Raw genomic sequence first — 27,668 nt, 5'->3', positions numbered from 1 at the left:
TGCTCAAAAATTGCCTGTGGCTTCCTATTGCCTATCTCCCAGATCTTCAGGTGCTCTTCCACCCCTCTGCCACCCTCCATAGCCATCTGGAGCCATGACTCTCAATCTCCCTTGTCACTCCTCCACTTTCCGCTCATTCCATTTCTAAACCATTGCTCTTGCTAGTGTCCCCTTATAGGAAGACCCTCAGAGCTCCTCTTCACCAATTCACAAGCATCACTTCTTTCAAGACCAGCTATACACAGCACCCCCTCCAGGACTTTCTTGACTGAGTCCTCCGCACTTATCCCTGTTATTTATGCTCTAAATATTTTGTACAAAATAACTCTTTCGTCCCCAAATTATCCTGCCTTTGCTTTTGATTCTGGTACTTTTACACACGAAGGTCATGTCTGTCCAATTAAAATGTAAATTTCTCAGAAACACAGGCTAAGTCTCTATTTAGTTTCTCCCATGGTGCTGTACACACAGCCGTCCCGGATAACTGAGTGCCAGATGAGCTCTCACCCAGACTGGAGATCCAAAGCCGCTGGACGATCCATTGCAGAACATCACTTCCTGAAAAACAAGAGACATTTGCGGTTATTGTCATAGCCTCCTGACACATCCCCGCTCCTCCACGCTGTTGCCTGACTGGTCTCCTTCCTGTTCAGCTGCGATTTCATTCCTCTTCGCTCAGAACCTTCAGAAACCCCCACCTCATCATGCTCAGTCCCAGCTCTGCAGCCTGTAATTCAAGGCTATCCATGATCTGACTCCAGCAGATGTGCAACTTAACACCGCACGCCCTCCCAGCCCACACATACATACACACACGCTTCATCTTTACATCTCTTGTTGTATCGATCTTTTACCTGACGATAACTTGTACATGGACTGTTATTCACTAACTGGATAGTAAATAGGCTAAGTCTAAACACACACACACACACACACACACACACACACACACACAAAACAGACCCGAGGCAAGCTGTTTGCAGGGCTCTGGACCAAGCTGGGACTCTGGGAGTAAAACAGAGCCAGGGATGAGAAGAGGACAGGCTGAGGGCTGGGGCCGGCTCTCCAACTCCCCAAGTCCCAAGGCAGAACTCCGAGGAGTCAGAAACTTCTAAACTTGAACCTGGCCTTCCATGACATTGTGAAGGTACTTTTGTCAGGGTAGGAGGTTGGGACCTATCCTAGTTGATTTATAACTTTAGATGATGGAATGAAGGCTCCATGTGTACTCTCGCCCCAGGCCCTGCAAATCTTAGGGGCTGGCTTGGGAACAACACACAAAAAAACATGAAAAAATGGCATGAAAAACAGCAGGAGAGGCGGGCTCAGAGGCCAGGAGAGAATGTGCACCCGTACACCCGTCCCACCCACCTGCTCCCCTCAAGGATTCAGATTTATCTAAGGGTCAAGGCAAGCCAAGTTCCACCAACAAGCCCAGAGCTGCCATACGACCCCACAGAAGCTCTGAGCCCCTTCCCTCAGCCTGGGCCCTCTCGCCTCACAAGCAGAAGGTACAGCTTGTAGGCACAAGGTAATAGCATCTCAGAAGATAGACAAGGTGCCCTGGAACGAAGCACCGCATCACAGATACCATCGTGCAGATGCCAATGGTCACATTTTCCAGCAATCTTAGCCTGCTTTCCAAAGGCCAAGGTGGAAGCCTGTCTGCATGGGAACAGGCCCACATAACATATCAAAGAAGAGGGCCAGGATTGAGACTCCACTCCCTGTGTTCTTATGTCTGGATAATTGCCAATGATACTTCCCTCCTCGGAGGCGGTGCAGGGACATTTCTTCTTATGACCCACATACACACTCTCTGGGCATAATTGCCTGCCTACGACCATGGCTGGGTGTAGACAACCTGTAATTCTTCCCTTCATGCCCACACCCTAGGACACAAATGTCCAGCCATGATCTCTGTCACTGTCCACATGCACACCGTCGTGGCTTTCCATGGTTCTCCCTCTGTTGCTCTTAGTATCATTCACCCCTGGATGGCTGTTCAAAAGCAAAATCCTTCATCTAAACTCCTAGGACTGGGTGTTTAGACTTTCCACACCAAGTCTCTCTCTTTAAATGCTACACAGTGGTGCGCAGGCAGAGAGACAGACCTAGGCAGACATCAGACTGATTAGCTCTCTCCACCGAGGAGCCGAGGGCTTTCTCATCCACTTGACTGCCTCCCGAAATAGATCAAATGAGATTATGGTGCCACCAGCATCTGTACCACGCGGTCTACGCTGACAGCATGGCAGGCTGCTCAGGCTCCTGCATCAGCCACCTTTGTCCCGAGGAAGCCCTGGGACGCCTGCCATCCAAGAAGTTAAATAATTTTTTTTTTTATCAGTGCTGTTGTTGCAGGACCAGGGCTTCTCCCTGTGTTGTTTCTACAGCAGCTGGAATTCACCTGTGCAGGAGGAACAAGGAAACCATGGCAGGATGGGCGACCTCACCCAAATCCAGGAACCAAGTGTGCCCCGTGTGCAGGGAAGGAAAGCAGCTGGTGCACACTGACAGTAGATAAGAATATGGACTCTGGGCTGGGCGCGGTGGCTCATGCCTGTAATCCCAGCACTTTGGGAGGCCGAGGCAGGTGGATCACCTGAGGTCAGGAGTTCGAGATCAGCCTGACCAACATAGTGAAACCTCATCTCTACTAAAAATACAAAAATTAGTTGGATGTGGTGGTGGGTGCCTGTAATCCTAGCTACTCCGGAGCTGAGGCATGAGAATCGCTTGAACCCAGGAGGCAGAAGCTGCAATGAGCCAAGATAGTGCCACTGCACTCCAGCCTGAGCAACAGAGCAAGACCCTGTCTCAAAAAAATAAATAAAAGTAAAAATAAAATATATATATGGACTCTGGAGTCACATTGCTGGGCTGAAATTCAAGCTCACTAATGAAATGAGCTTAAGGACATGAAGGCAAGTTGCTGAAACTCTTTGGTCTCCATAACCCCATGTGCAAAAAGTGGGCAGTCATATCTACCCCTAACTTTATTGTGAGTGTTAACAGACAATGAGTGGGAAAGCACTAGCTACCACCACCATCCAGCACCCGCCGCATACTCAGCACCTGCACAGCACTCTCTCGCTTCCTTCCTGCACTCGTTCCCTTAGGGAGGGATTGCCATTCTTGCATTCAAAATGAGAAAACTGGCCAGCTGTGGAGTCTCAAGCTGGTAATCCCAGCACTTTGGAAAACCGAGGCAGGAGGATCACTTGCGCCCAGGAGGTCAAGGCTGCAGTGAGCCATAATTGCATGACTGCACTCCAGCCTGGGAGACAGCATGAGACCCTGTCTCAAAACAAACAAACAAAACAAAACAAACAAACAAAAACAATGGAGAAAGTAAACTGAGACCAGGGCTACAGCTAGAAAAGACACCTGAAGGATTTAATCCTTCACTCTCCGCACAATGACAGACAAGAAGTGACTCATGCATTCAATAAACTTTTACTAACCATCTGTTACAAACACAGCTCTGCTAAGCATTGGGATTACCCAGATGAGCAAGACAAGATACTTTCCCTTAAAGGGCCCCAGTCCAGTAGAGAATTCAGGCCAAAATTCATGACAGTCAAAGGCAGGGAGGGGGACGGGGTCAGGGATGCCTTCAGGAAGAATTGCCCCAGCTGCATCTGAGGTGATGGGGGACACAAAGGCACCCTGAAAAGTCTGCCCCCTGTTTCCACTCTTTGGGTGCCCAGAGCTACTCTGGTTCTTGGCCTTTCCAAAGTCTGGCTTGTCAGTGTTTCCTTTTCCTTCATGAGCTGCTCTATAGCATTTCAATTACTTCCCCTTTTGCTCCAACAAAACAGTGGGTCTTCTGTTGCTTGCATGCAAGGAAACCTGAGTGACACATTGCTGGTGGGGGCATCCTTTCTTCTAAGCAGTCAGAAAGGGAAAGGGGAAGCTGTGAGCCAGCTTGTCTCTGCAAAGACTAGGGCACCTTGAGTGAAAAATAAATAGTCAGGTCAGGGGTGGCGTAGAGAGGGAGGCCTCAGGTTGAGCACAGCCGTGGTGAGGCCCGGGCTTGGGCCATGAGAAGCTGTCTGCTTCTGCAGGCAATACGCCCAAGTATGAAACATTGTCTTTACTGCAAAATCAAGATCAGAAAACAGGTAACACATTAACCAAAATGCTCTCTTAATATTGGCGTCCAGCCCTTCTTGCCAATATCCCCAAATGATGCTCTGCAGGCACCTCACCCCCACCACACACAGAGAGGAGACAGTGGCACCACCCCCACAGGGCAGTTGAGAAGGGCCTGAAATGAATTAGAAGGTAAAAGGTGGAGCAAAACAAAGGCCAACTTTTTTCTGCTAAATAGTATTTTTTTTTCTGCTACTTGGTTTCATTAAAACAAAGCAAACAAAACAACAAAACAAAAAATGACAGTGAAGGTTTCTAAAATGAACTTCTGGGAGGAATGGCTTCAAGAAATGACCTGTTGAGTCCTTTTCTCCCTCCTGACCCCTTCCTCAGAGGAAGACTTTAGTCCAGGAGTCAGTAAATGTACTCTGTAGAGCGCTAGATAGTAAATAAACATTTCAGCTTTGTGGGAGTCTTATTCTGTCACCCAGGCTGGAGTGCAGTGGTGCGATCTTGGCTCACTGCAACCTCCGCCTCCCGGGTTCAAGCGATTCTCATGCCTCAGCCTCCCGAGTAGCTGGGATTACAGGCATGCATCACCATGCCTGGCTAATTTTTGTATTTTTAGAAGAGACGGGGTTTCACCATGTTGGTCAGGCCGGTCTCGAACTCCTGACCTCAGGTGATCCACCTGCCTTGGCCTCCCAAAGTGCTGGGATTGTAGGTGTGAGCCACTGTGCCTGGCCACAACTATATATTTTAACTCTGCCATTGTAGTGTAACAGCAGCCATAGACAATACATAAATGAGTGAACATGGATATGTTCCAATAAAACTTTATTTAGAAATAAAGCTTTGTTTTGTTTTGTTTTGTTTTGCTTGAGACGGAGTCTCGCTCAGTCGCCCAGGCTGGAGTGCAATGGCGCAATCTCTGCTCACTGAAAGCTCTGCCTCCCAGGTTCAGGCCATTCTCCTGCCTCATCCTCCCGAGTAGCTGGGACTACAGGCACCTGCCACCACGCCCAGCTAATTTTTTGTATTTTAATAGCGACAAGGTTTCACCGTGTTAGCCAGGATGGTCTTGATCTCCTGACCTTGTGATCCACCCGCCTCGGCCTCCCAAAGTGCTGGGATTACAGGCGTGAGCCACTGCACCTGGCCAAAAATAAAGTTTTTTTACAAACACAGGAGGTGGGCCGTATTGGGCCTGTGGGGTCTATTCCAGGCCAAGACTAAAGTGCAAGCTGCATCACCTGTCATGGCATGAGGAACGCTGGTGACCAGGACCCTCTGGTTCTGCATTCGGACCCCTGTCTCTGGGTTCTGCATGTCCTTCACGAGCGCTTCAATCTGCAAGACAGAACAGGAAAAAGCCGACTGACGAGAACAATTTTGAAAGTTGTGCAGGGCAATTTCCACTGCACTGAGAGGGACCTCAAAATGCAAAGGTGGACACAGGGGTTCCCCATCTGGTACAGGAGCCAGGTGGGCACTGAGTGACTCTAATGCAACCAAGACTAAGGTGTGCTCCACAGACACAGATCCCATCCCTGCATGTGAAGACTCGCAGATTCATCCTGACTGGGAGATTCTGGGGTGGCTTTTAAGGAAAGATGGAGCTTAACAAGAAAGGATTTTGCTGAACAGAAAGTGATAGAACACCATGGGCAAAGGCATGGAAGGATGACAGCTCCCAGGGTTAGTGGAACAGAAAACAGCAGGAGTTGCAGCTGGAAAAGCCAGTGGAGGCCAGACCACATGGACCTCAAAGCCACCCCTGCAGTGTGGATTTTATTCCAGTGACTGTTCCTAGAGAGCGTTCTGGAAATTTGGCCCATGACAGAGAGAAGAACACTGAAGTGTGAAGAAGTTTGCAGAGGTAGAAAAAAGTGCAGTGACCTATTCAAAGCTATTACGTACAGCCCAGGTGAGAAACGACAGTGACCAGGCACAGTGGCTCACGCCTGTAATCCCAAAATCTGGGAGGCAGAGGCGGGAGGATCGCTTAAACCCAGGAGTTTCTGACCTGCCTGGGCAACATAGTGAGACCCTGCCTCTACGAAAAACTTAAAAATTATCTGGGCGTGGTGGTACATGCCTGTAGTTCCCAGCTGCTTGGGAGGCTGAGGCAGGAGGATCACTTGAGCCCAGGAGTTCCAGGCTACAGTGAGCTATGATCGCACCACTGCACTCAGCCTGGGTGACAGAGCGAGACCCTGTCTCTTTTAAAAAAAGAAAAGAAATGACAGCGCTTCAACCCTTAACACTCCCACTCTTTGTATTCTCAGCAGAGCAGCCAGATGGGCTTTCCATTATTTTAGAATATGTCACTCTTCTGCTTGGCTGTTCCACTGCAAGGGCCACTTGACTCCAAGTAAATGATAAAGTTCCCCTACTGGTCCACATGTTCGGGACCTCCTTCCTCTCTGACTTCTTTCTTACCCACTCCCCACCGGCTCCCTCTGATCCAGCCACACTGGCCACCTTCCTTCCCCCAGCCATACCAAGGACACTCCCAGCCAGCCTTGGGCGGGTCCCATGTTCTGGCTGTTCCCTCTACCTGGGCCAGTCTTCGCAAGAGACCAACTTGGCTCCCTCCTCACCTTCTTCCCCTTCTGATGGTCTCAGGAGGCCCACCCTGACCATTCCTAAAGCTGCAACCCTGAACTCCACACGTGGCACTCCTGACGCCCTGCTCCGTTTCTCAAGAGCATGTGTGGTCTTCAAACATACAAAATAATTGACCTAGTTAATACATTGTTGATGGTGCATCTCCCCTAGCTCCTGGAAAGCAAGCTCTTCCTGGGGGTCTTTTTCTGTTGTTGTTTGCTGCTGGATGTCAAGTGTCAGGAAGCATGCCTGCCACATAGATAGTACCCAGTAAGCAAGTGATGTGTGAATCAATAAATAAATGAGGCAGTGGCCAGGAAGATGGTAAGGAGGCATGACTTTCAGAGCCCTAGAAGAGCGAAAATAAACTGCATTTGCAAGTGATTGAAAGGTTCACTAAGGGTGACACAGAATAATGCCAATGTTTATAACTTATACGACCAGAGTTACCAGTTACCAAACTAGAAAATGCAAAGAAGAAGCCACTTCTGGAAGCAAAGGTATCTGCCTTGGAAGGTCGACTGTAAGGGGCTGCTGAGATTCCCACAATGTCTGGGAGGTGATTGGAAATGACTGCCCCAGGTTCAGAAGAGACAGGGTCAGAGATATGAATTAGAGCCATGAATGTCAGGGAGAGTTGAAGCTAAAGAGAATCAACAAACTGTCCAAGGAAGCCTGCACTGCAGGAAGGCAGCCACAGGGACAGCCCTGACTATCTTTAGAGTTGTTTTTTTCATTTTTATTATTAAAAATTATTTCCCACTTGAAAAAATCAAATGGAAATAATATCAGCTGAAGGACTTTTTTTTTTTTTTTTTTTTGAGACAGGTCTCCCTCTGTCGCCCAGGCTGGAATGCAGTGGCACGATCTTGGCTCACTGCAACCGCCACTTCCTGGGCTCAAGCAATTGTCCTACCTCGGCCTCCCGAGTAGCTGGGATTACAGACACATGACACCATGCTCAGTCAATTTTTGTATTTTTAGTAGAGACGGGGTTTTGCCATGTTGGCCAGGCTGGTCTCGAACCCCTGACCTCAAGTGATCCACCTGCCTCAGCCTCCCAAAGTGCTGGCATTATAGGCGTGAGCCACCACACCTGGCGTGAAGGATTTTTTTTTAAAACAAACTGGATGTTTGACACTAGTTAACAAAGATGACTAGAGAAAACCCAGGTGTTTCTCTTGTTATTCGTTGTTTGCTACTGATCTTGACAAAGCTTCACGTGCAGAGGTTTCAAACTTCATGTTCCCCTGGAAAAACCCCCACTAACGGGAAAGCTGTCCACTCCCCCTGCCCCAGATGTGCTTGCCAATGGTCAGCTGGTCATTCGACATCCAGGCACAGTCATGATCAACTCCGGGAAACAAGAGAGAAGCTGTGGTCCCTGAGCCCAAAGATCTAACTGACCAGTGCAAGGATATTCTAGGACAATGCAGAACGTGCAATGACAAGGGTGAGTCTATGGTGTCATGTGAACACAGCAGTGCCTAGAGCTGGGCAGGAGAGAAGGACTCCTCCTAGGTTTATTTTTATTTTTATTTTTTTAGACTGAGTTTCTCTCTGTTGCTCAGGCTGGAGTGCAGTGGCGTGATCTCAGCTCACTGCAATCTCCGCCTCCCGAGTTCAAATGATTCTCTTGCCTCAGCCTCCCAAGTAGCTGGGATTACAGGTGTCCGCCACCACACCCAGCTAATTTTTGTATTTTTAGTAGAAACAGGGTTTTACCATGTTGGCCAGGCTGGTCTCGAACTCCTGACCTCAAATGATCCACCCGCTTCGGCCTCCCAAAGTGCTGGGATTACAGGCATAAGCCACTGCACCCAGCCTCCTAGGTTGAATTTTACAAAGATTAGCAAGGAGTAGGAAGCAGAAAGAGAAAAGGAGCATGGGTGAGGGTGTTCTAGGTGGAAGGGCCACAGAAGCAGAAGCACAGAACATGAACCAGCAGCGGGAAACAAAGCCCTTTCCTGCCTTCACCTGGCCCAGGGCTCTCTCCTGAGGTCTGGGCTGCTGCGTGCAGCTGGACATCAACGTGGATGGCTGCTCTCACACCCAGTCTGTCCACATTCCCGCCATTACCCAAAGTAAAACATCTCATCCATTTACCTGCTTCCCCTCCATTTAGCCACCTTGCTTACACCATCATTAGTCTTCTGGCATTGAATTAAACAACATCTCCCAACACTGTCTGGCTCATTACAATTTACAAAATCCTTTTATGATCTGAAGGTGCTTGCTTGCAGTCCAAAGAAAAATCACTCAGTCTCCATGGGATTTTCTTTCTCTATTAACTGTAGGATCTTGGGCAACTCACTTAACCTCTCTGAATCTCCTTTCTCTCCATAAAATGGGGACCATGATGTGGACTACTAAAGAATTCTATAATCTCTTAGAATTTAATTAATTTGTGACTTTATAATCCCTTAGAATTTAATTATGTAAAATGCTCTATAAGGAGAGATATATGTTATGTATGCATGAAGATATATGCTTTATCAGGAGAGACATATGTTCACTATTATGGTTAGAATTATTAATATTAGTAGCATTCATACTAATACATTTTGAAACTTTGCATGCAGGGTTGTGTTTAGGTGCCCAGGAATAGAAACCCAGGTCAACAAACCAAATAAGTATAGGTATTTATTGAGCATGTATTAAGAACCCTGCACTGCAAGGATACAAGGTAAAAGATACACACCCAGTCTTCCGAAAGTTGAGCAGACAGTTACATGAAAATGAAAAGTTAACTAATATGAAAGCTAGGAGTCTGAATGCAGAGAAAGTTCAGTTCGCATCTCTGCTCCAATTTAGAAGCTAGAGGTTTTTGGTAAATTGCTAAATTTCACTAGGACTCATTTATCTGTAAAATAGAGCTTGCAATAGTATCAGGCCCAGTGCGATGGCTCATGCCTGTAATCTCAGCATTTTAGGAGGCCAAGGCGAGTGGATCACTTGAGGTCAGGAGTTCGAGACCAGCCTGGCCAACATGGCAAAACCTCGTTTCTATTAAACATACCAAAAAAAAAAAAAAAACTAGCCGGGCATGGTGGCAGGCGCCTACAATCCCAGCTACTCACGAGGCTGAGGCAGGAAAATCGCTTGAACCTGGGAGGCAGAGGTTGCAATGAGCCGAGATCACATCACTGCACTCCAGTCTGTGCAAGAGAGAGACCTTGCCTCAAAAACAAAAAAAAAACACCAAAACCAATCATCGTAGGGATATTGTGAAGACTAAATGAGATTAAGCATACAAAGCATTTCATATCATTCTGTGCACAAAGTATTTATGAAATAGCAATTGCAAGTCAGACATGGTAGCTCATGCCTGTAATCCCAGCTACCTGGAAGGCTGAGGCAGGAAGATCACTTGAGCCCAGGAGTTCGAAACCAGCCTGGGCAACACAGGGAGCCCTTGTCCTCCTCCCCACACCTACCCACAAAAAAAATAGCAACTGCAAACTGGCTGAGATGATCCCAAAAAAAGTGCAGAGAGGGCCAACAGAATCTCCCTAGATGGTGAGGACCAGGCTGCACTCTAAGGGAGGGGTGGTATAAGAAGGACTCAGGTTTCTTAATTCAGAAAAGGAAAGAGATTGAAACTGGAACCCTGTGCACTGTTGGTAGAAATGTAAAATGGTGCAGCTGCTGTGGAAAACAGTATGGAGGTTCATCAGAAAAATTAAAAATAGAACTACCACAGCATCCAACAATACCACTTCTGGGTATGTATCCAAAAGAATTGAAATCAGGCTCTGGAAAAGATACCTGCACTCCCATGTTCACTGCAGCACTATACACGTTAGCCAAAATGTGGAAATAACCTAAGTGTCCACTGTCAGATGAACAAAGAAAATGTGTTCTATGCATACAAAAGAACATTGTTTGGCTTTCGAAAAGAAGGAAATTCTGCAATATGCAAGCAAATGGATGAACCTAGGGCTAATTATGCTAAGTGAAATAGGCCAGTCACAGAAGGACAAATACCACACGATTCCACTTACATGAAGTACCTAGAATAGACAAATTCATAGATCAAATATCAGAATGGTGGTTGCCAGGGGTTAGGGAGAAGGGAAAATGGGGAGTTGCTACTCAACAGACATAAAGAACTTTTAGTTAAATGAGATGAATACATTCTAGACATCTGCTGTACAACATTGTACCTCATCAACAATATTGTATTGTGCACTTAAAGTTTTGAAAGGGTAGATCTCATGTGAGATGTTCTTACCGCAATAAAATAAAAATTTTTTAAAGAGAGGCGGGGCACAATGGCTCATGCCTGTAATCCCTGCACTTTGGGAGGGTAAGGCAGACAGATCATTTGAGGGCAGGAATTCGACACCAGCCTGGCCAACATGGTGAAACCCCGTCTCTACAAAAAATACAAAAATTAGCTGGGTGTGATGGCGCATGCTTGTAATCCCAGCTACTCAGGAGGCTGAGGCAGGAGAATCACTTGAACCCAGGAGGTGGAGGTTGCAGTGAGCTGAGATCATGCCACCGCACTCCAGCCTGGGTAACAGAGTGAGACTCTGTCTCAAAAAAAAAAAAAAAAAAAAGTTTTTAAAAGAGAGAGAGAATGATCCAGGTGCATTCAAGGTGACGGGTCATTCAAGGGAGTCCTGAAGTGGAAAAATGCTACCTGCCACCTGTCACTCAGGCAGCCTGAAGCTGGGAAGCTCCCACCTTCCCAAGGAGCGTGGGACCATGACCTAACTTGATGCTGAGGGGTGAGATTCCCTATTTCAATCTTTATTGCTAAACCAGCATTTGCAGCTGAACCATGATTTCGAGAAATGGGCCAAGGGCAGGTACACAGCTGAGGCCACTCTGAGCACAGAGCCAGCCAGCGTGCAGACCCAGGCAGCTCCAGGGACTCCCAGTGCAAGACTGACTGTCAGCTTCCTCTGCACGGACACATTCTCGGCTCACAGAATTGTTTTGGAACAGAAAATACTTATTTTGGCTTGATTCAGAGCCATAGTCCTTGGCCATCTGCAGTGACAGGACTTGGCAGCATCTGAGGTCGCTGGGTCAGCTGTAGGTCCAGCAGCAATGAGGGGAGCAAAGAGACAACCCCAGGAGGGTGTTTGCGGGGCACTGGGAGGTACAGCTGCTGCTCCTGGGGGTGGCCCAGGGAACTGAGGAGCCAACAGGCTGCAGGAGTGACTCCTTCTGGAGTTCTCCACTAACTGTGACCTCAGGTCTCCATGGTACCCAAGAAGTGCCTGATTTTCTTGTTTGTTTGTTTTTGAGACAGAGTCTTACTCTGTAGCCCAAGCTGGAGTGTAGTGGCATGATCTTGGCTCACTGTAACCTCTACCTCCTGGGCTCAAGCGGTTCTTGTGCCTCAGCCTCCCGAGAAGCTGGGACTACAGGCGCACACCACTACGCTAATTTTTTGTATTTTAGTAGAGATGAGGTTTCACCATGTTGTCCAGGCTGGTCTCAAACTCCTGACCTCAAGTGATCTGCCCGCCTCAGCCTCCCAAAGTGCTGGGATTACAGGCATGAGCCACCGCGCCCAGCCAAGATTTTCTTTTTTTTTTTTTTTTTGAGACAGTCTTGCTCTGTCGCCAAGCTGGAGTGCAGTGGCGGATCTTGGCTCATTGCAACCTCCGCCTCCCAGGTTCAAGCGATTCTCCTGCCTCAGCCTCCCAAGTAGCTGGGACTACAGGCGCGCGCCACCAAACCCAGCTAATTTTTGTATTTTTAGTAGAGACAGGGTTTCACCATGTTTGCCAGGATGGTCTCGATCTCTTGACCTCGTGATCCGCCCACCTCGGCCTCCCAAAGTGCTGGGATTACAGGCGTGAGCCACCATGCCCGGCCAAGATTTTCTAATATGAGGGCCCAAGACTCCTTTTTCCCACATTAGCTGCCGGATGAAAGGCTGCCTTCATTCAAAATGGTTTTTATTAGATGTAACAGCAGCATGTTATAAAAGCAGGGAGCCCATATATTGGAGAAGACATATAATCCCACTTTAAAAGTTAGAAACCCGAGTTTCTCCGATAGAAAGTTGGCAGATTTGATTCCTTGTCTTTGCATTTAAAAAAAATCGAGTTATAAAGAGTTTGAAAATAACCTTCAGAGGAGGAATAATGAGAGTTATTTTAAAAACACAATGAGGGGAGTCAGATTTCTTTCTAGCAGGTGTGTCACCCTTCACAGAAAGAAGGGCTGGGTGGGAGGAGGGAACGTCACGTGGACCTCAGGAACATTTTGAGGGAGTTCGGCCCATTGGGATCCCGATCCTTTTTCCTCAGACCTTTCCCCGTACAAATTCCTCTGAGGCATCTCCTCAGTCTCCCCAGGAAACCACAGAACTCTAGCTCTATGGGCTGAACTGCGTCCCCCTACAAATTCGTACATTGAAGTCCTAACCCCAGTACCTCAGACTGTGACTGCTTTTGAAGATAAGGTCTTTAAAGAGGTGAAATGAGGCCAGGTGCACTGGCTCACACCTGTAATCCCAGCAATTTGGGAGGCTGAGATGGGCAGATCACTCAAGGTCAGGAGTTCGAGACCAGCCTGGCCAACATGGCAAACCTCATCTCTATTAAAAATACAAAAAAAAAAAAAAAAATAGCCAGGAGTGGTGGCAGGCTACAATCCCAACTACTCAGGAGCTGAGGCAGGAGAATCGCTTGAACCCGGGAGGCAGAGGTTGCACTGAGACGATATCAAGCCACTGCACGCCAGCCTGGTCAACAGAGTGAGACTCAGTCTCAAAAAAGTAAAAATAAGGCTGGGCACAATGGCTCATGCCTGTAATCCCAGCACTTTGGGAAACCAAGGCCGGTGGATCATGAGGTCAGGAGTTTGAGACCAGCCTGGCCAATAAGGTGAAACCCCATCTCTACTAAAAATACAAAAAAATTAGCCAGGCATGGTGGCGGGCACCTGTAGTCCCAGCTACTCTAGAGGCTGAGGCAGAAGAATCGCTTGAACCCGGGCGGCGGAGGTTGTAGTGAGCCAAGATCTCACCATTGCACTCCAGCCTGGGCAACAGAGTGAGACTCATTCTCAATAAAAATAAAAAAATAAAATAAAGAGGTGAAATGAGGTCATGGAGTGGACCCTAATCCCCTATGACCAGTGTCTTTATGAGAACAGATTAGGACACAGATAGACACAGAGGGAAGATGATGTGAGAACAGAGAGAAGACGGCCATCTGCGAGCCAAGGTGAGAAGCTTCAGGAGAAGCCAACCGTGCCACACTTTGAACTCAGACTTCCAGCCTCCAGAACTGTCAGCAAAGAAGTTTCTGTTGCTTAAGCCACTCAGTCTATGGATCTTTGTGACGACAGCCCTACAAACTCATACAGACTCTGTGTCCTATATTCAATCAGAAACATCCCTTCCCCTGCACAGAGGGGAGAGAATCTGAACTGTTTCCCAAGTTCTCCAGGGAGTGAGATGCCCTTGCTATTCTGCTGCAAACTTCGGCAGACCTTGCACTCTCCTCCTTGTGTCCTTGGGGGCATGCTCACCCTCAAAGGCCAACACTCTCACTCCCAAACAGACTCTGCTTCCCAGCTCCTCCCAAGACAAAGCATCAGCCCCGCTTCGTTCCCAGGCAACATGTCAGTGCTGCACAACCAGGCCACCGCGGGACCCTGTCTGACCCCGTGTCGGGGAGAAGGGGGTCAGGGTGTCAGCTGCACCTTTCCTCTCTCAGATGCCAACGTGCTGAGGCATGACAGTGGGCGTGCCAGGGAACCCCGACATCACAGAGGGATCAGAAATGAGGGCTTTGATGGCTCTGACATCCCACCCACCACGCCCACGCTGCTCCTCACATTAAGGAGCTGTCACTCACTGCGGAAGATCTCTGGGGCTGGAATTTTCCTTTAAGCTGGAGAAGGCACCCGGGGGAACAATAATAATCGGTACTTTTCTATACAAAGATGGGAAAAGTGACCCAGAACCGCAGAGTTGTTTTTCTAACAGAGGAGGATGCACTCCTGCTAATAGGCCTGGCCACACAGTCCAGCCGCCCTCCCGCTGTCCCACCCGATGTCTCCCAGACGCTCAGACACTCATGAGGCACCACGCCCTAACCAGTGCTCGGTAGTCTTTCTCCAAAATCTGCTCTTCCCACCGATTCAAAAGCCTGGGAATCGTTCCAGGTGACCCCAGCCAAGATGTGGCCAACTTTTGTTGAATCTGCTTTTGTTTCCTTTTTTTTTTTTTCAGGCTGGAGTGCAGTGGCACGATCAGAGCTCACTGTGGCCCCAAACTTCTGGGCATAAGTGATCCTCCCACTTTAGCATCCCATAGCTAAGACTACAGGCATGTGCCACCCTGCCCAGCTAATTTTTTTTTTTTTTTTTTTTTTGAGACAGAGTCTGGCTCTGTCGCCCAGGCTGGAGTGCAGTGGCACAATCCCGGCTCGCTGCAACCTCTGCCTCCTGGGTTCAAGTGATTCTCACACCTCAGCCTCCCTAGTAGCTGGGACTAGAGGTGCCTGCCAGCATGCCCAGCTCATTTGTGTGTGTGTGTGTGTATTTTTGGTAGACACAGGGTTTCACCATGTTGCCCAGGCTAGTCTCGAACACCTGGGCTCAAGTGATCCACCCACCTTGGCCTCCCAAAGTGCTGGGATAAAGGCATGAGCCACCACTCCTGGCCCCCAGCTAATTTTTAAATTTTCTTGTAGAGATGGGTCTTGATATGTTGCTCAGTCTGACTGCTTTTGTTTTCAACACATCTCTTCTCTGCCCACTCAATCCTGCCTCCGTGGAACATCTTCTAACCCGCTTCCTGGACTATCAGGTTCTGCCTTTGAGCTGGCATCTGTCTCCAGCCTCCGGGGTGCTCCTTAGCCCAGGGCTCTCAACCGTGGCCCCATCGACGCTTGGAGCTGGATCATTCTTTGGGGGTTGGTGAGAGCGGCTGTCCTGTGTGTTGCAGGATGTTTAGCAGCATTCATGTCCTCCACCTACTAGATGCCAGGAGCACCCCCAGTTTTGACAACCTAAAATGTATTTAGACATTGCCAAATGTCCCCGGGGGCTCTCATCCTGACTGCACATTCAAACCACCTGGAAAACTTTTCAAAAAGAGCAATGGTTAAGCCTGGCATGATGGCAGGCACCTGTAAATGAAATTACTCAGGAAGCCAAGGTGAGAGGTTCCCTTGAGCCCAGGAGTTTGAGTCCAGCCTGGGCAATATAGTGAAAACCCATCTCTAAAAAAAGAAATTGTTAAAAAAAAAAAAAAAAAAAAGAAAGAAAGAAACGAAAAGAAAACCAGGCCAGGCTTTGTGGTTTACACCTGCAATCCCAGCACTTTAGGAGGCAGGGCAGGTGGGTCACCTGAGGTCAGGAGTTTGAGACCAGCCTGACCAACATGGTGAAACCCCGTCTCTACTAAAAACACAAAAATTAGCCAGGCATGGTAGCAGGTCCCAGTATTCCCAGCTACTTGGGAGGCTGAGGCAGGAGAATCACTTGAACCCGGGAGGCAGAGATTACAGTAAGCCGAGATCTCGCCACTGTACTCCAGCCTGAGCAACAAAGACAGACTCTGTCTCAAAAACAAACAAAAAAAAAAAAAAAAAAAGAAAGGAAGGGAGAAAAACAGTGGCATAAAAAGACCAAGGCTTAAGCCTCACTTCCAGGCCAAGTAAATCAGAAACTCAAAGTAGAGTGAGTTGATATTAATGTTTTTTAAAGTGCAGCCCAGGTTGAGAATTACTCATTCCCTCTCACCAGAATCATCTTTCTAGCATATAAACCAACTCATCTTATTCATCCCTGATTTTAAAACGTCAAACAGCTTCTCATTAAACACAGAAGTCATCAAACTCTGTAGCATGACCTAGGAAGCCCTCCAGTTCTGGGCTTTTCTTTTTGTTTGTTTGTTTTTGGTTTTTGGTTTTTGGGGTTTTTTTGAGACTGAGTCTTGCTCTGTCACCCAGGCTGGACTGCGGTCGCATGATCTCGGCTCACTGCAGCCTCCGCCTCCTGGGTTCAAGCGATTCTCCTGCCTCAGCCTCCCAAGTAGCTAGGATTACAGGCGCATGCCAGCATGCCTGGCTAATTTGTGTATTTTTGGTTTCACCATGTTAGCCAGGCTGGTCTTGAACTCCTGACCTAGTGATCCGTCCACCTCAGCCTCCCAAAGTACTGGGATTACAGACATGTGGCACCGAACCCAGCAGATCTGGGCCTTTCTTACCTACCAGGCTTCTCCTCCATCAACGCCAAACTCACTTCCTGTACACTTGGGGCCAGCTCTCCCAACCCGTAGGCAATCTCCCAAACCACCATGCTACTTTACATGTCCCTGTTTTGTATTGCCTAAAATGTCACTCATTTCCTCAACCTCCTGGCCAAAAACTACTGACTTTTTATAATTCGACTCCATTGCAAGCCCCCTTGTAAAATCTGTCCTGATCCCCCCTGACCCCAGGTAGAACTGACCACTCCCTGCTTGGTGTCACATGTATCCTCAAACAATGTCTGCCACAGCCTATGGAACACTTCTTGTCTCCTTGTTTATACATCTGTCTTTCTCCACTAGACTCTAAGCTCCTTGGTGCTCCCAGCACCTGGCACAGCATCTAGCCCATAAGTGCCCAATTATGTGTCTGTATTGAATGAAAGAATGTTACAAGCAAGAGATACCAAACTCGGCCTGGATATCCTCAATATTTCTGCTTCTGCATTCCTTTCTCAGGCAAAAAGAGATGCCAGAAGCCACACAGGAAAACAAAGCTGTCACCAGAAGGCTTCTCCAAGAAAGTCCATCCCATGGTGAATCCCAAGGGCAGTGGTGGTACTGGCTGGGATGGTGATCTGGTAATTGCAGAGGGGAATGGGCCATCCCCAGAACAAGAGTCCATGGGTGCTGGAACCACAGGAGGCCACCCACCTGTGTTCATCTGTCCACTGTGTGCCATCAGCTAATTCCCCAGCAAAGCCAAGAACAGATGGGCCTTCTGCCTCTTTCTACCACATCTGAAACGAGCCCAGGCATCAGAGGTGGGAAGCAGCATGGCTGGCGGGCATCCCGACCCACAGCTGCATTGAGACTGAGATGGAGGCATGGGTGTGAGAACCTCGGGAATCGCACACAGTCCTTTCTGACCAGTATGGCTCTCCATGGCCCCATGACAGCTGTCATTTCTCAAGAGGTTGGAGCTGCAGGGGCACAGGAGGATCCTGAGTAAACTCTCTTAGTTCAGGGAGAAGGCATCCCACCCATTCCTCTGGCTCACACCAGTGGTCCTTTTTTTTTTTAGACAGAGTCTCTCTCTGTCACACAGGCTAGAGTGTAGTGTAGTGGCAAGAACTTGGGAACTCAGTTACTGCAACCTCCACCTCCCAGGTTCAAGCGATTCTCCTGCCTCAGCCTCCCAAGTAGCTGGGATTACAGGTGCCCACCACCACACCCTGCTAATTTTTATATTTTTAATAGTCAGAGGGTTTTGCCATGTTGGCCAGGCTGGTCTCAAACTCCTGATCTCAGATGATCCACCTACCTTGGCCTCCCAAACTGCTGGGATTACAGGCATGAGCCACTGCATCTGGCCCACCAGTGATCTTCTTAATTTGCAAATCTGCCATATCACTTGCCCATTCCAATTTCTATAGTGGCTCCGTACGAGATAAAACCAAACGTTTCAAAGGTCTTGAAGGCCCATAGGCACCCACTACCTCTGCCTTTCCTTTCCAGCTTCCCACTCCCCTTGCACTTCAAAATCCATCCATTACAGAACATGGCCCCAAACCCACTAGCTTTCCCATGCCTCTGTGCGTAAACTGTTCCCTCTGCCTGAAACATCTTTCCCTTTCTGCCTGGAAACCCTATGTATCCTTCAGGTCTCAGCTCTGTGTCCCTAAGCACACTGAGCCAGGCTTTCCCACAGCCTCCACACTCTGCCCTACGTCATGGGAAAGCTCAGGGCATTGCATCACAACTTGTGACAGACAATGACCACTCCTGTATTTCTTCTTGGTTTCACCACCTAGGGCTGCGTGACTGGCAAGCCGCTTAGCCTCTCTGAGCCTCAGCTTTCTTCTCTGTAAAATGGTGGCCATAACCTCCAGCTAATGAAATAGATGAGATAATGCACATAATGCCCACCCCTCCACACCATCACAGACACGGCGTACTTCATCACACGCATGGAACAAGTGATGAGTGACAGTTGCACCCAGGTCCACATTTTTTTGTTCCAGGCCCTTCTCCAGAAAGCTGAACATCGAATGTAGCTGGTTCTTCATTAAGGATCACCTGGCATGGGCTCTTGAGACCTGTTCTGCAGACCTTTATTCTGTCCGCTGCTCCAAGGAGCTCTGTGACATGACCAATACATACATAGATATAGAGGATACATAGACAGGACCCTTGCCAGCACAAGGTCTAGGGAAAGAGCAATGCTGGAGGTGTGGCAAGGTCTGTAGGGCACAGAGAAGGGAGCTGTCCTGCCCAGGGGCATTAGGAGAACCAGCCTTCACAGCCGAGGGGTGACTGAGCTGGGCATGGGAAGAGAAGTGGAGCTTGGCAAGCGAGAGGGGGAGAAAGGACTTTCCCAGCAGACGGACCCTGAGGCATGAAAGGGCACCGGGTTCCTAAAAAGGAAGGAAGTGTTTGAGGCAGGAGCCCAGGGGTGCCTGTGGCTGCTTTGTTGTTTCCCAGAGGGCAGGTGTGGAAGGCAGGCAGGAGGCAAAGCCAGGAAGATGGTGGCAACGGAATCCTGGGTAACCAGGCTGCTCAGGGGAAGGTTGGACTTTATGCTGGGAATGTGGGAAGCCAGTGGAGCGTTTCAGGTCAAGGAGGTCACCATTGATTTGGGGGAAAAAAAACAGTGTGTGTAGGAAAGCTGTCATGGAGGAGGGGAGACAGGGGTGGAAGAGGGGGAGCTGGGATGCAGGAGGGGGAGGTTAGGGTAGAGGAGAGGTAAGTTAGGATGGAGGAGGAGAAGGCTGGGGAGGAGGAGGAGGATGGGGTAGAGGAAGGGGAAGACAGGGTGGAGGAAGAGGACCTGGGGTGGAGGAGGGAAAGGTGGGGTGGAGGGGGGAGAGCTGGGGTGGAGGAGGGGAGCTGGAATGGAGGAGGGAGAGGTTAGGGTGGAGGAAGGGAGACTAGGGTGGAGGAGGGAGAGTTTGGGTGGAAGAGGGGAGGCTGGGGTGGAGGAGGGGATGCTGGGGTGGAGGAGGGGATGCTGAGGTGGAGGAGGGGATGCTGGGGTGGAGGAGGGGAGGCTAGGATGTAGGAGGGGATGCCGGGGTGAAGGAGGGGTGGCTGGGGAGGAGGAGGGAAGCCTGGGGTGGAGGAGAGAAACTAGAGACCAAGACACTAGTCAGAAGACCAAGGTAAAGAGAGGAGAATCTATCAGAGAAGAGTCATGATGGAAAAGAATGCCAGAGATTCAATAAACAAACTGAATTTATCTCTCGACAATTACCCTCTGAGCCTCCAAGCCAGAGCTGTCCTGCCTGGGAGGAGACAGTCCTAGGATAAATCCTGGAAGATGATGTGTGGCTTTGAGATAGCCGACTTAGGCAGTTTCTTCTGCTTTTAGTAACTGGTATCTGCAATACAGGCTCTCAGGGTTCTTTCTGAGTGAGACAACATTCAGCCTGTCTGCTTTACAGATGATACCCACACCTCTGCTACCCGGAAGATGAGCACGAGCATCTTGAAACAGGTGGACCAAATGCAACCAACTGTCTCGGGGTCCCCAGGACTGTCCAGGTTTTAGCATTGAAAGTCCTAGGCAAATCAGGACAGCGGTCACTGACTATACCAATTTGCTGAGCTCCAGGGGCTCAGGGAGAGCCCAGCTTGTCACAAAACATTCAACTAATTCTACTCAACAAGATAAGCCTAAGAAGATGGACACTAGGCTGTGAAAAGTGGCTACGGGTGGGAGGAAGGACAAAGATGTGACCCGGCACCTAATCCTCTGTAGATCTCATCGGACAGTGATTACACCAGAAGCTCAGAACTAAATGAACCACTTTGTCCCTAAACACATCACCCCACAGGTGCATTCCACCTCCCACATGTCCATCCTGTGTGCACACCCTGTGCCCGGTCACTTTGTCTGGGAAAGCATTCGCAAGGGAAGTGAAAAGGTTGGGACTTCTGCCGCCAGCGCAGACAGCAGGAGATGCACAGATAGACACACTCAAATGAGGGCTCTCAGGACATTGTAAATGGGGTGGCCCTTTATCCTACAAATCACCCCGTTTTCATGGTCTATGTGTACACACACACACACACACACACTTTAAAATAGTGCAGTTTGGGATCAGAAAAAAAAGGCAAAAATGGCAATGTCACATCTGGTCGTCTTACAACAATATCGGCAGGCTGTCTCAAATCTGCCACAGCCTGAACTGAACCTGCCTCTCCCGAGTAACAGGTTGTTTTCACCTCCCGCAGACCATCAGCGCTGGCTTCAGATTCTCCACTACAGGCAGGGCACACGAAAACCTAATTATTATAGCCATCAATATCGACACACACAGCAAAGAAGTCACTTAATAAAATCGAGCAGCACAAATCGACCCAAAGGGGTGCCCTCCACTCCTGCCCCTCTTGTCCTCGGACGCTTCGCAGATGCGGTCCCCCGCCCTCCTTCCAGGGTCCAGGTGAGGGGCCAGGGTTACCTTTTGGAGAAATGCCATCCTCGGCCTGTACTGCTGGCCTTGGTGTCGGATTGTCATCCTGGCCCCTGGATGGATTCACAGCCAGAGCACCAGTGGGAGACAAGAGGAGAAGCCCCCCAAGTTCGAAAGGCAGCCTGGCTCGCCCCAGCCCTGGGCGTCAACGGGGAGGCGGCTGGGCGGGGAGGGCGCGGGCCGGCCCCCCTGACTCTCACTAGGCGCCGCTGACTTGGAAAGCAGCTGGAATCCGCGCCAGCCAATCCGCGAGCGGCGCCGCGGGCTCATTAGCATGCGCTGCACGGGCGCCCACCTGCCGCCAGGGGGCGCTATCCGGCCCCCGCGGAGCAGCAGGTGAGACCCGCAGGGCAGGGCCCCGGGAGGAGGAGAAGAAGGAGGAGGACCTGGCGGGAGGAGGAGGACCTGGCGGGAGGAGGAGGAGGACCTGTCGAGAGCAGCGAGCCTTTTAACTTGGGGCGGAGTTATGCACAGAAGTGACACAAAGAGCCCTCACTAATACAGCGCGGTGGAAGATACGGACTTTCCCATCCCAGCTCTGCCACTAACCAGCCGGCAGCCTTGGGCAAGTTCCTTACAATCTCTAAGAATCAATGTCCTTCACTCAAAAGTAAAAATTGGAAAATGGGATCATAATATCGACCAGAAAAGGTTGCTATACCATTTTAATGAGGAGATGTGTAACACAGTGCTTGGCCCTCAATACATGCTTAGAAAAAAAATTAGAGGTGGCGATTTAATGACCCAATAGCAGAGGAATTGCTAAGATGTGGGTTTGAAAAGAGAGAGCAAAGAAGTGAAGAAGGAAGAGGGGAAGGTTGTAGTCCTCACCGGGCTAGCTGTCTGGATGAAGCGAATTATATTTCACTTCTCTGATTCTTAGTGTTTCGGTTAGTTGGTTGGTTTGGGTTTGTTGTTGTTTAACTTTTTTCTTTGAGACAGGGTCTTGCTCTGTCACCCAGGCTGGAGTGCAGTGGCGTAATCATGGCTCATTGCAGCTACAACCTCCCAGGCTCAAACAATCCTCCCACCTCAGCCTCCCCAGTAGCTGGGGCTACAGGCACGTGCCACCACACCCAGCTAATTTTTACAAAAATTGTTTGTGGAGAGGGAGTTTCACAAACTCCTGGGCTCAATCGATCTGCCCACCTCGGCCTCCCAAAGTGCTGGAATTACAGGAGTGAGCCACTGCAGCTGGCTGGTTTGCTTGTTTTAATAGACTTTATTTCTTAGAGCAGTTTTAGGTTCACAGCACAATTGAGCGGAAGGTATAGGGACACGTCATATATCCCCTCTCCCCACGCACGCACAGCCTCCCCCATGATCAACATCCTCCACTGGAGTGGCCCATTTGTTACAATTGATGAACCTACCTTGACAGCTCATTATGTTAGCGTTTTCATCTTGAGAAAAATGCAAGGATGAAGCCTCTAAGTTATTATCAAGAGCCTTTCTGCTTTGTTATATAAAGCACTTTCTCTTAAACATACTCGATGGTTATTGAGTGTAGCAGATAAAATGTTTAAGTTGGAAGAAAACAAGAAGGACTTTACCTTAGGAAGGCACAGTCAACCAATGTCCCTTTAAAGCAGTGGTTCTTGGCCGGGTGTGATGGCTCACGCCTATAATTCCAGCACTTTGGGAGGCCCAAGCAGGTGAATCACTTGAAGTCAGGAGTTCAAGACCAGCCTGGCCAACATGGCAAAACCCTATCTCTATTAAAAATACAGAAATCAATCAGCATGGTGGAGCAACCTGTAATCCCAGCTACTCAGGAGGCTGAGGCACAAGAATCACTTGAACCCAGAGGCTGCAGTGAGCCAAGACCGAGCCACTGCACTCCAGCCTGGGTGACAGAGTGAGACTCTGTCTCAAAAAAAAAAAAAAAAGCAGTGGTTCTTATCCATTCTCTCGGGTGATATTTACCTGTAAGAATCTGATGAAAGCTACAGACACTCAGGAACACACACACATGCACATGTACACAACACTGACTGAAGTTTGCAAACAATTTCAAGAGGTTCATGCTTGGGCCTCTCTTGTGCCTTTTCAGGAATCCCTGATTTAGAGCCTCCAATTTAGAGGACGCTGGACCCTGCAGAGATCCATCCATGCAGAAGACCAGAGATCCTGCCAAGCAAATTGAACCACTGAGAAGTATGCTCCTGGTGTGAGCTGAGATCCAAAGAAAATGCTGGAATATCTTGATTTTTTTTCTCATGAAGCATCTTTTGAGCCTGGTGTGAGTTTAAATCCAAAGAAAATGCTGGAATATCTTGATTTTTTTTCTCATGAAGCATCTTTTGAGCCTAGTGTTATACAGAGCACGTGCTGGGATCTGACCAAGATGAGCTATGAAGTTCCTTCCAGCTTCAACATCCCTTGTCTCTAGAAACCCTAAGCATCGAGAAGATAAGTGGCATTCCTAAAATGAAGGATGAGAAAAATTATTCAGGAGCAAAGAGAGGCAAAAATAAAAGGCACTTTGCTCACTAATAGAATAGGAGAGGCCTCAGTGCCTGCCACTCTCCTCCCCACCCCTTCTGTCAGGCCCTGCTCTCCAAGCAACTACATTTTGTGGGACCCATCTTTGCTCATTGGACCAGAGGCCAGTTCCCCACATGATAGGACCATGATGTGGATCCGAAAAATGGAGAGGAGCTTGTTAGATTATTACCTTCACAAATGCCAACTTGAGTCAGATAAAGTCAGGGCCACAGGAAGCTGAGACCAAATGCAAGCTGAAGTTATGAGGAAGGAGAAATGAAAGGTGAGCAGAGGAAGCTGATCAGAAAAGGGAGGCAAACAGGCTGGGCGCGGAGGCTCACGCCTGTAATCCCAGCACTTTGGGGGGCCGAAGCGGGGGATCACCTGAGGTCAGGAGTTCGAGACCAGCATGGTCAACATGGCAAAAACCCATCTCTACTAAAAATACAAAAAAATTAGCCGGGCATGCTGGCGCATGCCTGTAATCCCAGCTATTCGAGAGGCTGAGGCAGGAGAATCGCTTGAACCTGGGAGGCGGAGGTTGCATTGAGCTGAGATTTGCGCTCCAGCCTGGGCAATAGAGCGAGACTCTGTCTCAAAAAATATACATATAAAAGAAAAGAAAAAAAGGGAAGCAACAAGCTGAACAGAGAGCAGCGGAGGGGCCATGACACAGACAAGCCCCTCGGACTAAGTTGGGTCAGTGCCTTACCAAGGGCAAGGGTATCTTCAGGAATCCTCCCACATATCTGAGTCTTTGTTTCTTGCAACTGAAAGAGCCTGTCATATAATATGGTATTCAAAGTTTCATGCCAGTGTCCTAGGGGAAAAAATTGATTTAATTCATCGATTTATTTAATCAACAAACATATTGTTTGCCAGCCATTGTGCTAGAGTCTGGAATTCAAAGCAGAATATGACTCAGTCCTTTCTATGAGAATAAGACCAGAAAAATACAAATATAAAAAAGAAAGAAAAGAATATGACCCAGTTCCTGTCTCAAGGAGCTCAGAGTTTAAAGTGGAAAAAGAATATTTAGACAAAAATGTTATAAAATAAAATCTATGTGTGATGAAGATGTAGTCAATGCAATACAGGATTTTGTGGAAAGGCACCTCACCCATCCTGAATGGAAGAGAAGATCAGGAAGGCTTCCTGGAAGAGGAGTCTTAAAAGAAAATAGGAAGTTAACCAGGTGTAGGGGCAAGCTAAGTTTCCTCACAGGGAACAGCACGAGAAAAGGTGCAGAGGCAAGGATTAGCATAATTTGAGGGTGGTGACTAGGAGTTTGTTGGACACAAGGTCAAGAAGTTTAGAGGGGTCGGGCATGGTGACTCATGCTTGTAATCCCAGCACTTTGGGAGGCCGAGACGGGAGAATCACCTGAGGTCAGGAGTTTGAGACCAGCCTGGCCAACATGGTGAAACCCCTGTCTCTACCAAAAATACAAAAATTAGCCGGATGTGGTGGCAGGCACCTGTAATCCCAGCTACTTGGGAGGCTGAATGAGGCAGGAGAATCACTTGAACCCAGGAGGCCAAGGTAAGCCGAGATCGCACCACTGCACTCCAGCCTGGGCGACAGAGCAAGAATCTATCTCAAAAAGAAAAGAAAAGAAATTTGGAGGGTTTGGGTCAGGGATTAAAGGGATAAAAAATGTTTTCTATCTTGATGGGAGTGCTGGTTAAACAGGGAAATAAGTTTGCCAAAACTCATCCAACTATTCTTAAAATTAGAGCGTGTAATTATATGTAAACTGTACCTTGAATATAAACTTTACCTCGATTAAAAGGTTGACCCAGTCATCTCAATGCTTTGGAAGGTTGAGTCGGGTGGGTCACTTGAGGCCAGGAGTTTGAGACCCAACCTGGATAACATAGTCAGACCCTGTCTCTACAAAAAGTTTTAAAAATTAGCCAGGGATGGTGGTGCGTACCTGTAGTCCCAGCTACTGGAGAGGCTGAGGCAGGAGGATCACTTGAGCTCAGGATCACTACTGTACTCCAGCCTGGGTGACAGAGTGAGACCCTGTCTCCAAAAAAAACAAAAACAAAAACAAAAACTGAGGCCAGGTACAGTGGCTGATGCCTGTTATACTACCAGCACTTTGGGAGGCCAAGGCAGGTGGATCACTTGAGATCAGGAGTTCAAGACCAACCTGGCCAACATGGTAAAACCCCATCTCTACTGAAAATACAAAAATTAGCTGGGCATGGTGGCAGATGCCTATAATCCCAGCTACCTAGGAGGCTGAGGCAGGAGAATCGCTTGAACCCAGGAGGCAGAGGTTGCAGTCAGCCAAAATCGTGCCACCGCACTGCAGCCTGGGTGACAGAGTGAGACTCTGTCTCAAAAAAAAAAAAAAAAGGACCAAAAAAAACAGATATTACCTTGCAATAAACCAGTACTAAAATTAAATCCTCCTGTGACTCTGACTGAGTCAGTAAATGGACATTCCATTATCATCAACATCATCATCAGTTTTGTGACCAGTGTCCTCTGCATCATTATCAACAAAAGAGTGTGATTCAGACCCTAAGCGGAGTCATGCTGCCCTGGGTATTGTACAACATGATCTACACGGTCCTGGACCTTGTTCCCTGTAGGCTAAAACCTCATCTCGGTACAGTCATGTGTTCATCCAGACAGCACATGCAAGCAGCAGTGCCCTTTAAAATCCAGGTCTAAGATCATCTCAATAAAATGTCGCAACACCCCTAGTCAACCCAACAATTTAGTTCAGTCCAAGCGCTGCACTAAAGCTTAAAAGGACATGTTCCCTGCCTTTGTGCCCTTCTCAAAGTCTGGAAAAAGAGACAGAAACTTAAACAGTTCATTTCAACAGGATGGATGTTTCAGACCGCTGCCAGGCCAAGACTTCCATGAAGGGACTTCTTAGAAGTGGGGCAGGGTTAAAGGAGCCACTAAGGGATGTTAAAGATCCCAGGTAATATAATAGCAACCGTGGAAAGCTACTATGCATTATCTAGGCATTTAAGGATGGAGAGCCAGGGCCCTGCTGGGGGGTCCGTCATCTTGGAAGGAGAAAGCCTGAGGGAATACATATCCTGGCTCTCTCTCCTCCTGCCCTCCATCTCCTGTTTCCTCCCAGTGTTCAGTCTTGACCCAAATCCAGAGGGCAATGGGTCTGCAGTCTTTTAGAGTTAGCCTCCTGGAGCACAGAAGTCAGGCAGAGAAGGGCAAAAATTCTGGGGGCTGGAAGGGACACAGGGGAGGCACAGTGTGAAGAGGCAGCGTATGGGTTAAATGTCTATGGTAGTGTGCACACCCAGATCTCGGTCTCAGAGTTCATCCACTGTCCCCCAGCACTTTGGACAACTCAGGTACAGCACCTCCCACACGTGCACAAAGAGACATCTCCCTGACCTGGACAGAAATGGTGTCGGGTTCATCTGACTCCCAGAGTCACTGCCCATCCTTTACCCTTGCTTACATTTCATCTAATTGTCTTGTTTGAAATTATGATAAGTGTATATTACATTTGCAATTCTAAAAAAATCATACAGACAGAAAAACCTTCAGTTGCATGAATGTTTCTTCTTAGGTCCTTTTAGGCAATACAGCATGAAGACATACTCTGGTGGGAAACCAAAGGGCCTCATTTTCCACACTGAGCATATCGAGCCAGCTGGGCAGAGTCTCTATGCTCCTCATGGGTCAGCCCAAGTTCAACAATAAAGGGAAGTGATGGTTGGACACACCGACCTTTGTCTCTGCACTTTCACATGCTCCACAAAGAAGCTATGTTGGACCTCCGGAAGCTGGCCACACCTCGTGGCCCTGGGTGTTTGAACAGGGAA

The 27,668-nt window shown here is 48.5% G+C and overlaps 1 protein-coding gene across 2 annotated transcripts in view; it reads right to left on the bottom strand.

Moving 5' to 3' along the window:
- Positions 1-21,585, bottom strand: part of RGS9 (regulator of G protein signaling 9) — a 90,583-nt gene extending 68,998 nt beyond the window's left edge. The window contains exons 1-3 of one of the 2 annotated variants that reach the window (XM_003812348.4): positions 21,349-21,585; positions 5,352-5,448; positions 508-558 (exon numbers count right to left, since the gene is read on the bottom strand). In XM_003812348.4, coding sequence (XP_003812396.1) covers positions 508-558; positions 5,352-5,448; positions 21,349-21,405 — 205 coding nt within the window. In that variant the 5' untranslated portion in view covers positions 21,406-21,585. The remainder of the gene's footprint in view (positions 1-507; positions 559-5,351; positions 5,449-21,348) is intronic. The other variant, XM_008964732.4, reaches the window with a different exon arrangement.
- Between the last annotated feature and the right edge of the window lie 6,083 nt (positions 21,586-27,668).

Source organism: Pan paniscus, chromosome 19 (assembly GCF_029289425.2).
Source record: "Pan paniscus chromosome 19, NHGRI_mPanPan1-v2.0_pri, whole genome shotgun sequence".
NCBI classification, from domain to species: domain Eukaryota; kingdom Metazoa; phylum Chordata; class Mammalia; order Primates; family Hominidae; genus Pan; species Pan paniscus.
This window is presented reverse-complemented; position numbering and strand designations above follow the sequence as displayed.